The sequence below is a fragment of the Rhinichthys klamathensis genome, unplaced genomic scaffold (genome assembly GCF_029890125.1).
Source record: "Rhinichthys klamathensis goyatoka isolate OS25496 unplaced genomic scaffold, OSU_Roscu_1.1 h1tg000462l_1, whole genome shotgun sequence".
Taxonomy (NCBI): Eukaryota; Metazoa; Chordata; class Actinopteri; order Cypriniformes; family Leuciscidae; genus Rhinichthys; species Rhinichthys klamathensis.
In genome coordinates this window covers 195,001-207,500 of record NW_026606951.1, presented here as the reverse complement: position 1 = coordinate 207,500, position 12,500 = coordinate 195,001, and the positions used below count along the sequence as shown (strand labels likewise).

Genomic DNA, 12,500 nt, shown 5'->3' with positions numbered 1-12,500 from the left:
TGTGCGTGACGGTCGGAGTGTTTGAGTGTGTGCGTGACGGTCGAAGTGTGTGAGAATGTGCGTGACGGTTGGTGTGTGTGAGTGTGTGTGTATTAGTCGAAGTGTGTGAGAATGTGCGTGACGGTCGGAGTGTGTGAGTGTGTGCGTGACGGTCGGAGTGTGTGAGAGTGTGCGTCACGGTCGGAGTGTTTGAGTGTGTGCGTGACGGTCGGAGTGTTTGAGTGTGTGCGTGACGGTCGGTGTGTGTGAGTGTGTGCGTGACGGTCGGTGTGTGTGAGTGTGTGCGTGACGGTCGGAGTGTGTGAGTGTGTGCGTGACGGTCGGAGTGTTTGAGTGTGTGCGTGACGGTCGAAGTGTGTGAGAATGTGCGTGATGGTCGGTGTGTGTGAGTGTGTGTGTATTAGTCGAAGTGTGTGAGAATGTGCGTGACGGTCGGAGTGTGTGAGTGTGTGTGTGACGGTCGGAGTGTTTGAGTGTGTGCGTGACGGTCGGAGTGTGTGAGAGTGTGTGTGACGGTCGGAGTGTGTGAGTGTGTGTGTGTGACGGTCAGAGTGTGTGAGAGTGTGTGTGTATCGGTCGGAGTGTGTGAGAGTGTGTGTGACGGTCGGAGTGTGTGAGTGTGTGTGTATCGGTCGGAGTGTGTGAGAGTGTGTGTGACGGGTCAGTGTGTGAGTGTGTGTGTGACGGTTGGAGTGTTTGAGTGTGTGCGTGACGGTCGGAGTGTGTGAGAGTGTGTGTGACGGTCGGAGTGTGTGAGTGTGTGTGTGTGACGGTCAGAGTGTGTGAGAGTGTGTGTGTATTGGTCGGAGTGTGTGAGAGTGTGTGTGACGGTCGGAGTGTGTGAGTGTGTGTGTATCGGTCGGAGTGTGTGAGAGTGTGTGTGACGGGTCGGTGTGTGTGAGAGTGTGTGTGACGGGTCGGTGTGTGTGACGGTCGGAGTGTGTGAGTGTGTGTGTGACGGTCGGAGTGTGTGAGTGTGTGTGTGACGCACCTGCTGGACGACGATGTTCCCGCCGTTGAGGATGGAGATGCCGAGCTTCAGTGTGAACGTGACCATCGGATCCAAACGCCCTGAAACAGCAAACGAGTGAGTGTGTGAGTGAGTGTGTCTGTGTGTGTGAGTGTGTTTGTGTGTGTGAGTGAGTGTGTCAGTGTGTGTGTGTGTGTGTGTGTGTGTGTGAGTGAGTGAGTGAGTGAGTGAGTGAGTGAGTGAGTGTCAGTGTGTGTGTGTGTGTGTGATGCGTCAGTGCAGCAGTGTTGGAGTAGTAGTGCTTGTAGCTAGTGCATGCTGCTTCTGCTTGCCACTTTCTGCTTTCAGCTCCTGCCACCGGATAGCCTTCTGTTTTCAGGGGCGAAAAGAGGAGCTGAGTGTGTAAGCCTCCTCAGCCGGTACATAGCCTCTCCATTGCCAAGATCTCGTACACGCCTCCCCGCGGCACACATGGTAACTGGTCCCTTGTGGTTCCAGGCTAAGTTGTACGGGATCTCGGAGCAGCAGTGGGCCCCAGAGACGCGGCATGCAGGCCCATCGGGGAGTGGAAACGCCCTGAGCCCCGTCAACCTCTGTCCCAGCTATGGGTAAACAGTGAAGACCTCAACGGCGGCGCAGGCGGAAGATGGTGATGTGAGCACCACCACAACGGCTGGGAAGGCGGAAGAAGGCAACCCTAAGCCACGTGGGTTAACTCGGGAGGGTATAGTGGCTAGGGGAGCAAACCCCAAAGACAAACCTGCACCTGGGGACAGGCACAGGCGGAGTCCAGCTGACCGGACCACCGGCAGCCCCCTGCAACTCCTGCCAGACGAAGGTCGTCATGGGTTCCCTCATGCCACTGGAGGTCATCTGATAGGAGTGAAGAGGGTGGGAGTGAGGTCTGCGCACCCACACCCTCACCTTAATCCTCACCTATGCGCAAGCTTCTTGCCCCCCCACCCCCAAAAGTCCTGTGGAGATGTGGAATGGTGGCGGGCACAGGCCAAGGATGTGGCTGGGAGTGCCTAACCAAACCATGCACACAGGCGGCAATGGAGTGATATACGCTAGGACTGCGGGATGGAGCAGCGTGTCTTTTCGGCAGATTCCATTGCGACTGAGCAGCCCCACACTGCTCACTCCTGTGATGGGGAAGGACCTGGAAAAGGTGGTCCAAAAATTGTCTGCCCCCCACACTCCGGACGGTAAGCCGCAACCGTCGGAGCATCCCCCCTTGCGGTGGAAAAATTAAAGTGAAAAATAAGTTAAACATTGCTTCATGGAACACTGCTGGACCTGGCTGAAACTCCTGACAGACCCCATCGCAGGACAGCACTGGTGGCCCTGGAGCTCGCAAAATACAACATCGACATAGCAGTTCTCAGCGAGACCAGACTACATGGGGAGGACTCCCTTGCAGAGGTTGGTGCTGGGTACACCTTCTTCTGGAAGGGGGTCCCTAAAGGCACTCGCCGTAACCATGGAGTTGGCTTTGCTGTAAAATCTAAACTGCTGCAGCGCATTCCGGAATCCCCCATCGGCATCAATGAAAGACTGATGACATGGCGCATTCCCCTGGCAAAGGAACGCTTCGCCACTCTCATCAGTGCATATGCTCCAACTCTTGATGCCGAACACAACATCAAAGAGGATTTCTACAGAGCTCTTGATGCCATCTTACAGAAAACCCCAGCTACGGACAGGCTCATGCTCATGGGAGATTTCAATGCTAGAGTGAGCACAGAGCACCTGGTATGGAATAAAGTCATTGGCCAGCATGGTGTGGGGAAAATGAACCACAACAGGCTCAGACTCCTCTCCCTCTGTGCAGAGCACCAGCTGGTCATTACTAACACCATCTTCCAGATGAAGAACAGGCTTAAGACCACCTGGCAGCACCCCCGCTCAAAACACTGGCATCTTCTTGACTACGTGATTGTCCGTCAAAAGGATAGACAAGAGGTCCTTACCACCCGTGTTATGCGCGGAGCTGAGTGCTGGACTGACCACATCATGGTCAGATCCAAACTACTCATGAGCATTCAACCCCGTGGCCCGAGGATGGCTCCAAACAAGAAACTCAACTGTACAGTGCTGAATAGCCTTACCACCAAAGATAACCTCCGACGGCTCCTTGCTGAAAACCTCAACAAGATCCCAGAGGAATCAACCGACTGGCCAGCACTGCGCCAGGCTATTCATAGCGCAGCCACAGAGGCGCTAGGCCAATCAAGGAAACACCACCAGGACTGGTTTGACTGTAACTCAGCTGAGATACAGTCACTCCTAAAAACCAAACATGAGGCCCACAAAGCTCTCCTGACCTGCCCTGGATCTCCCACCCTTAAAACCTCCTGCATTGCTGCAAGAACAGCAACCCAGCGAGCCCTCAGGACTATGGAGGACACCTGGTGGGTGCAAAAGGCGCGAGAAATCCAGAACCTGGCAGACTGCAATAACATTCATGGCTTTTACGATGCCATAAAAGCATTGTACGGCCCCAGGAAGCGGGTGTTTGCCCCAGTCCGATCAGCTGACGGCACCATCCTCTTTAAGGACCGCCACGAGATTCTTGCCCGTTGGGCAAATTATATTGAGAGTCTCCTCAACCACGTCAACCCTGTCGACCCACTTATTCTGGATAATCTGCCAGACCTGCCACCTACCATGCACCTGGACACCCCACCACTTTACTCAGAACTCCGGCAAGCTATTGCAGGGCTGAAGAACAACAAAAGCGCTGGACCCGATGGAATCCCTGCAGAGGTTTTCAAACACGGAGGATACCTCCTGATCCAAAACATCTGGGAACATGGGACCCTCCCACAGGACTGGAAGGATGCTAACATCGTGGTAATTTACAAGCAGAAAGGAGACCGTGCAGTCTGCGGCAATAGCCGTGGGATATCTCTCCTCTCCATCGCAGGGAAAGTCCTGGCCAATCCTCAGCAGACTGGTTGATCACATCTCGGAAGCTGTTCTTCTGGAAACTCAGTGTGGCTTCCGGAAGACCAGATCCACGACATGATTTTTGTCTTGAGGCAGCTAATGGAGAAGAGCCGAGAACATCACAAAGACCTTTACGTTGCCTTCATCGACCTGAGCAAAGCTTTTGACACCATCAACCGTGAACTGCTCTGGAAACACCTCTCCAAACTTGGGGTACCCCTACCCCCCAAGTTTCTCCGTATCCTACAGCAGCTGCATGACGGGATGCAAGCCAAAGTGCTCACTGGAGAACTCCAGTCCTTCGAGGTAAACGTTGGGGTAAAGCAAGGCTGTGTCTTGGCTCCGGTGCTCTTTAACATCCTCCTCTCTGCCATCACCTGCCTCTTCCACCGTGTCATGGGACACGAAGACGGTGTCCATGTGGAATACCGACTTGACGGAAGCCTCTTCAACATACGTCGGCTCCAGGCCCGCACAAAGACAAAGACCCGCCAAATCTGTGAGCTTCAGTATGCTAATGACTGTGCCATCTTAGCTCACAGCCCAGACTCTATGCACCCTTAACGCAATATCCAGTCTGTACCAATCCTTTGGCCTACAGGTCAACATTAAAAAAACCGAGGTCATGTCCCATCTCACTACCCCCGCCCCCACACCCCCCAGTTTTCACATAAACGGTGTTCCACTTAAAACAGTGGACCACTTTACCTACCTCGGCTCCACTTTGTCCTCATTGTGTTCCCTGGACAAAGAAACACACACCCGGATAAATAAAGCCTCATCATCTTTTGGACGCCTACGCAGCAGGGTTTTTGAAAACCGTAACCTGAAGGTCAGTACCAAGGTCGCTGTTTACAACACGGTATGTGTCTCTACTCTGCTCTACGGGGCAGAGTCATGGACCCCATACCGCCAGCACATCATCAACCTAGAGGCCTTCCATATTCGCTGCCTACAGAAGATCCTCAGGTTGTCCTGGGAAGACCGAATCCCCCATACAGTCATCCTCAGCAACACTGACTCAATCTGTATGGAAGCAGCTGTTGCCCAAAAAAATCTGCGCTGGATAGGGCACACCATACGCATGCCTGAACACCGATTGCCTCGCCAAGTCCTCTACAGTCAACTAATGGGCGCAAAGCGGTCCGCTGGAGGGCAAAAGCGGCGCTTTAAGGACTACACCAGGGACATCCTAAAGAGAGCGAACATTCCCCCCACGCAGCTTGAATCACTGGCACTCGACAGACCTGCCTGGCATGTCACCTGTGCAACTGCAATCTCTCAAATACACCAAACCAACAAAGACCGACGATCCGAGAGGCGTATCAAGAGACGGCTGGTACCCCCCTGGTATCTGGTTTCCCCTGCTCCATCTGCGGACGAGTGTGCGGCTCAAGGATCGACTCAACGCCCACGAGAAGTGGCACCAGCGGCAAGGTCCCTAACCCACCCCCCTCCCACCCCCACCCCCTGGAGCAAGCGTCATCATCGTACACGATGGACAGCTAAGAGAGAGGTGTGTGTGTGTGTGATTGAGTGAGTGAGTAAGTGTGTGTGTGTGTCAGTGTGTGTGTACACCTTTACTAGCGCTGATCATCTGTAACACCATCTCTGCTGCTCCTCGGTCGTGGAGTCTCGCCTGCTGGTATAGAGTCTTCTGCTTCTCCATCTCCTTCTCCTGATCTCACACACACACACACACACACACGTCAGGCTCTCAGCGTCATCACGTTTATCTCATATTGTGTCTGTGCTCACCTCGAATGTTTTCTCTTTTTCTTCTTCATCCTCTTCCTCGTTCTCAGCACAACTCTACAGACGAGAACAGCGTCACAATGAGGTGTTTCTCACACACACACACACACACGTCTCTCTAATGCTGGACTGTGATTGGTCAATCGTATATTTGTGTCTAATGAATGTAGAATTAAACACTCCCTGAACTGGTTCTCAGCTCTTGTTTCATGACTCTTTCTGCTCACAGAATAAATGTTTGGTATATTAATATATTATATTGTATATCGTTCATTTAAATGTACATTATATTATATATTAATTGATTATATTATATGTTCATTTTAAAATTATTTTATACATATTATTTGTTTATATTGTGTATTAATTGTTTATTTGATCATGTCAGATTGATAATATTCTTTGCTGATGTAATGTGACACACACACACACACCTTTGCCATCATGTCTGCGTATGCGATGTACAGATGATCCTCCTCTAGAGAGCTGAAACACACACACACACACACACACACACACACACACACACACAAATATTACATATTAACATGTTTAAGCGTCAGGACATAAAAAATATCATCAACAATGGAAGTATATGTGTGTTTGTGTGTGAGAGAGTGAGTGTGTGTGTGATAGTGAGTGTGTGTTGGTGTGTGAGTGTATGAGAGAGAGTATACTAATGAGAGTGTGTGTGTGTGTGAATGTGCAAGTGTGTGTGTGTGTGTGTGTGTGTGAATGTGCAAGTGTGTGTGTGTGTGCGTGTGTGTGTGTGAGTGAGTAAATGTGTGCGTGAGAGTGAGTGTGTGTGTGAGAGTATACGTATGAGAGAGTGTGTGTGTGTGTTTAAGTGTGTGCATGTGTGAGAGAGTATACGTATAAGAGTGTGTGTGTGAGAGTGAGTGTGTGTGCATGCATGTCTGTGTGTGTGCATATGAGTGTGAGTGTGTGTGTGTGTGTGTGTGTGTGTGTGTGTGTGTGTGTGTGTGTGTGTGTGTGTGTGTGTGTGTTCACCTGCGTTCTGTCAGTGCGTTGTGACTGAAGTGCAGGATTAGTTGATGAAGAGGGTCGGGCTGAGCGTCTGTGATCTCCTCCTCCTCTTCATCAGTCTTCGGCTGCGTCTTCTTCTCACACACACACACAAACATCACACACTTCAATCCAGTTTAATATCTCGTTTAGGTTTCTCACAATCATCGTGACCTCAGCGAGGATCAACACATGATTTTTGAAAGAGAAATCTGATGTGCACAAAGCAGCATTACAGTAAAGTACAGTACAGTGATGATACCGTACAGCAAAGTACAGTACAGTGATGATACCGTACAGTAAAGTACAGTACAGTGATGATACCGTACAGTAAAGTACAGTACAGTGATGATACCGTACAGTAAAGTACAGTACAGTGATGATACCGTACAGTAAAGTACAGTACAGTGATGATACCGTACAGTAAAGTACAGTACAGTGATGATACCGTACAGTAAAGTACAGTACAGTGATGATACCGTACAGTGAAGTACAGTAAAAGTAAAGTACAGTACAGTGATGATATCGTACAGTGGGGCGGTCGGACACTGTGATGTACTGTACACCGTCACACTGATGGATCTCATGCTGATCAACAGAATCACACCATAGATCAGGGTTTCCCAAACTGTGCTTTGTCAATTGATGAAAAACAAATCAATTAAATCATAAAAATTTAAAATTAAAAAGATTTTCAAATAAAAATAATCAAAACCCTAATAATAATTAAATTATTATGTAAAATTAAAATAAATAATTTTCAAATAAAAAAAATCTACGTAAAACATTAATAATTCATTAAAACATGCTAAATTAAAATAAATCATTTGAAAATAAAAGCAACCTAAATATATCAGTAATTATTACAATTAAAACAAATAATTTGAAATAAAAAATCAAAATAAAACAACAAATTTATTTATTGTAAAAATTTACAATTAAAACATTTAAAAAATAAAAAAAATCAACATAAAACCCTTATAAATAATTAAAACATTTAAAATTAAAATTCTAAGTAAAACATTCATAATTAATTAAAAAATGCTAAATAAAATAACTCATTTTTAAAATAAAAGCAACCCAAATAAATCAATAATCATTACATCATAAAAAATAAACAATTTTCAAATAAAACAATCCAAAAAAAAAAAAAAATTTAAATCCTAAAAAAGTACAATTAAAACAAACAATTTTCAAATAAAAATATTATAAAACATATGCAAAAACATAAAAGCGTAATAATTAAATCACAAAGTAAAATTAAAATGAATCATTTTAAAATAAAAGCAACCAAAATAAAATGCTTAATAAAAAATATTTTATTAGTGTAGCTGACTGTCATGTGACCATTACCCAACACCAGAGAACCGTGAAGATGCGAATGAGTTATTGAAATATGAACTCAAATCTCAGGGGGACTTTAAGTGAAACCGCTTGGGAATCGCTGCTCTAGTAATGTGGATTCACCACGGGACTCCACTCATGCAGCAGGGAGTGTGTGAGTTAGTGATGCTCAGGAGGTTAAGCACGAATGCGAACCGAAAACACCCATCATGCATCAGTGCAGGACAAGGAAACTCCTCAGCTCGACTCTCTGGAGTGTTTACGCAGGGATTCGTCCACTGTTAAAGCAGATCGTCAGTGCAGATAAAGACACCAGATTCAGGATATAGAGCGAGTGTGTGTTCTCGGTCTCCAGCTGTGTGATTAGTGTTATTATAGAGACGGCAGGAATATTAGCGCTGTCACTTTAAGAGCCGCACGGGTCCAATACACTGATACACATCTGTGAAAAACACAGAACACAGAGTCTCTCGCGCTTGAATGTTTTAAAATCACTTTTTCTGTGAGCTTTGGGTGTGTGTGCAGCGCAGAAACAGTGTGTGAGTCGTCTGTGCTTGAATGGTTTAAACTCATATTGAAACACTCACAAAGGAATCGATAAGAGGAATCGAAATTTTAATTTTATAACAAGTATCCAATTCCTGACCTCAAGTATTCGATTCCCAACCCTATCTGGGACACAACTAATGTCGTCTCAGCTATAAGGTTTGTTTAGTTGATTCACTTTCACTGGGTCTGGTGTGGAAACCAGCGGCTCGACTGCGAGCGTGACGTTACTTACGGCCAGATCCTGCACTAGCTTCTCCTCAAACGAGTACATCTCCGCCTCTATCCAGAGCCGCTGGTATCCGGTGAGGAACAGGTTAATGGAGCGATGCCTGAGACGGGACAGCAGGAGGAGACAGGGTTAATATAGCAACGGTTGCCAGGGTGAGGAGACAGGGTTAACATAGCAACGGTTGCCAGGGCGAGGCTAGGGAAACAGGAAGTGCTGGAGGGTCAGTTAGTTAGTTAGGGTTCATCTGACGGGCCATCGTGTAGATGTGACGTCAAAGATCCATAAACTTTAAAGATGCCATATTGTGTGTTTCTGGTCTCTTCTAGAACTCGAATGTTGATTATTCTCCTCATATTCTCCATTGTTGCGGCTCCTCTCTTCCCAGTCTGTCAGTAACGCTCTGTTCACTTCCTGTCTCTATGAAGCGCCTCCTTCTGAAAAGCACACTGTGCTCTGATTGGTCGGCTGCAGCAGTGTGTTTTGATTGGTCGAGCGCTTTGAGCGTGTTTGGGAAATGCCCCGCCCCTTTCCATAACTGCCAGTTTCAACCATAGACTGTAAAGCCATCTTAAATAATCGCCATCTTGGTTGCGCGTCACTCCCGAACATGTGCAGAGGCGGATTAGCTGAGGTGACGTGACGCTAACACACAGCAGACAAACGGCTAGCAGTGACATCAGCGGCAATCCACCTGTCACTCAAGTGGCCACACCCTTAATTATGCACAACTTTAAGGCTTAATATAATTTAAACGGATGAGTTATAAAAACATTCACCCGCCTCACAGTCGTCATGAAGGGCAACATTAGCGATATAGACCAAAACCACTTTTAGTACCAGACTGTAAACATGTTTTATTCTGGTGTAAAGATGTGCATTTTAACATGCGGGTCTATGGGAGTGAGTCTCTTCTGCAGCCGGCCTCTAGTGGCCAGTGGAGGAACTGCAGTTTAACTCACTCAGTGTCGGATTCAAGAGAGAGACGGGAAGGTGCCGATTGGTTTCAACACACTACTGACTAACTCAACCAGGCCCCGCCCCTTTATTCTGCGTATTAATTATTATAATGAGGAATATTGTGACGTGTTCGTTCCCGGGAGAAACTCAAGATTAATGGAGGCGTTTCAGGAGTTCAGAAACACTGACACTGATATAGAGAAGAACTGAAGCTTTCTCATGATCACACAGCAACATCACACACTAAACACTGATGAACACGGAGCCGTTAACATCTCAGATGACCCGTCAGACAGTTAGTGTGAGTTACCGTCCAAACCATGGCTCAGGACCGGGGGTTTCCGCGAGCAAAGCAGGCGTTGTCTGAGCGCTACGTTACCGTTAGCACAGCGAGCAGGCGGTCATTGTCGGAACGCTCAAGAATTCTGCCCAGCCAAATGTGTCGGTAGGAATTCAGGAAGTAATTATTAATTTTGTGCCTGTGAACAGGAACGTGACGTGGAGAGGAAACAAGACACAGATCCGAGTCACAGTCACACACGAGTATTAAAGAACAACAACACTCGCTTATTAGTCAAATTTAGTGCTGGGCAACGATTAATCGCATTCCAAAATAAAAGTTTGTGTTTACATAATATATGTGTGTGTACCGTGTATAATTCATTTTTCTTTAATATATACATGCATATGTGTTTATTTATATATGCAAAATAATTATACACACACACATATATTATGAAAACACAAATGTTTATTTTGGATGCGATTAATCGCGTTTCCCAGCACTAGTAAAAATCATAATCGACAAAATACTTCGGTTTACAGCGACAGGACATAAAAGCGGCTGAACATATGAGATAAAACAACATTTGAACTGTACAAAAAATATTATTAAAAATAATACATTTTTAACAATCCATTTTTTGTTGTTTAAAAATATTTGCAAACTAAATGTATTAAATAAATTAAACTTTAAAGACAATTATATATACATACACAGAGATAAATTATATATATATATGTGAAAAAAATATATATGTATAAAAGTGTGCATATAACAAACACTTAAAGGGGCTTTATGCAGAGAATTTTCCTGTATTGATTGTTTTTAACCCCCATACCGTGTTGGGGACAAATGTGGGCAAAATAATTTTGATTTATTTTTTAAAAATACTTTCCTTAATCTGAGCGGTACGAGACTTGGCTACTTTTCCTAAATAATCCACCTGAACACACACATTTTTTTTTTGACTCGATTCTACAATGTTAAGTGGGTGGAAAAAAAAAAGTCCTTAATCTTGTGTTCGTGGACAAAAATGGGCACCCATAGGAATGAATGGGAAAAACTGTAATACTGTAATTCAGAGCATTTGTTTTGTCTAATAAAAATTAATAGATCCAACACAATGCATATCATACATACACACAAATGAAGGGGTGAGCCTGTACAACATTCTAAATTTTGCAAACACTCACACTCACACACACACACAAACACAGACACACACAAACACAGACACACGCACACAAACAAAGCATTCAATTAGCCTATAGCAGCTGTTTTTTTTGTTGTTTTTTCAAATAAAAAGTCACTCGCACATACAAAAACAAAGGATTGAATGAGCCAATGACTGACGTTTTATTTTATTTCTTTTTTATGTTCCAATCATCCACCTCTGCACGCACACACAAACACACACATGCGCACAAGTGCATGTAAACATTATAACCTGTTTATTTTTACCTAACACTTACTTTTTTTAGTTATTATGTTTATTCTTACCTGTTTGGTAGCAATTAGTTTTTTGAGTTATGAAATATTATGTTTTTTGTTTGAAATAAATGATAAATGATCCACTACTTTGTTTTTTCCTTACAGCATGGTCATATTTGTATAAGCATATTTTGGCATCTTTTTACAGTCTCACCTAACACAGATATATATATATTTTTAATTACAATTTTAACTTGTGATAAAATCAAAAACTTTATAAAAAAAAAAGATAAAAAAAAGAGGTTAAATTCGTTATAACAGTGGTTTATAGTGTTCAGCCTCTATGCAGCCATTTAGTACTATAGCCATCTAGTGGCTATTGATATTATTGCTTTTATTTTAATTTTATACCAACATAAGACACTAGATGACACCAAAGTCACCACATTTTTAGGTTTTGGCTATCTGAACTTACTGGAATGATTTTTTTTACTGAAGTTAAAGAAATATTAAATATAACATAAAAATAAGCATAAATTACATAGAAAATATGGTACTTTTAGAGGTAAATAAATTCAAAAATACCCCCAAAATAAAAAAAACACCATAAATTGATAGATTTTATTTTATCGAAGAGATTGATATAACATTTAAAAAAAAAAAAAATTTGGATCACACCTGAGACCTCTGTGCCCACATTTGTCCACGGACACGGAATTAAGGGCTGTAATGTGAACAGGGTGTGAGGGTTAATTGTCATTGTGTTAACAGCTTGTAACGAGACTGATGTTTATGTGAAGAACTCGTTCTGGTTTTACAGTAAACAATGAAAAGCACGTGACGTTACGCTCCCGAGAGCCTCTTCCTTCAATCGCACATGAAACTAATGCTTATACAATGTTCAGGGTTATGCAGAAAGAGCCGTTCCGCACTGTAACGTCAGTCATGCAAAGAAAAGAGATTAAGTCTCACATAGTCAGATCTATATAGTCTCTAATACACTT

The 12,500-nt window shown here is 44.6% G+C and overlaps 1 protein-coding gene across 1 annotated transcript in view; it reads right to left on the bottom strand.

Annotated features, from left to right (window-relative positions):
• The window catches only part of LOC130071818 (ryanodine receptor 3), a 248,526-nt gene that overhangs the window by 49,014 nt on the left and 187,012 nt on the right, over nucleotides 1-12,500 (bottom strand). Inside the window, exons 77-82 of the mRNA XM_056236709.1 lie at nucleotides 8,829-8,925; nucleotides 6,689-6,798; nucleotides 6,112-6,163; nucleotides 5,681-5,734; nucleotides 5,501-5,600; nucleotides 992-1,071 (exon numbers count right to left, since the gene is read on the bottom strand). Of these exons, the coding sequence (XP_056092684.1) occupies nucleotides 992-1,071; nucleotides 5,501-5,600; nucleotides 5,681-5,734; nucleotides 6,112-6,163; nucleotides 6,689-6,798; nucleotides 8,829-8,925 (493 nt within the window). The remainder of the gene's footprint in view (nucleotides 1-991; nucleotides 1,072-5,500; nucleotides 5,601-5,680; nucleotides 5,735-6,111; nucleotides 6,164-6,688; nucleotides 6,799-8,828; nucleotides 8,926-12,500) is intronic.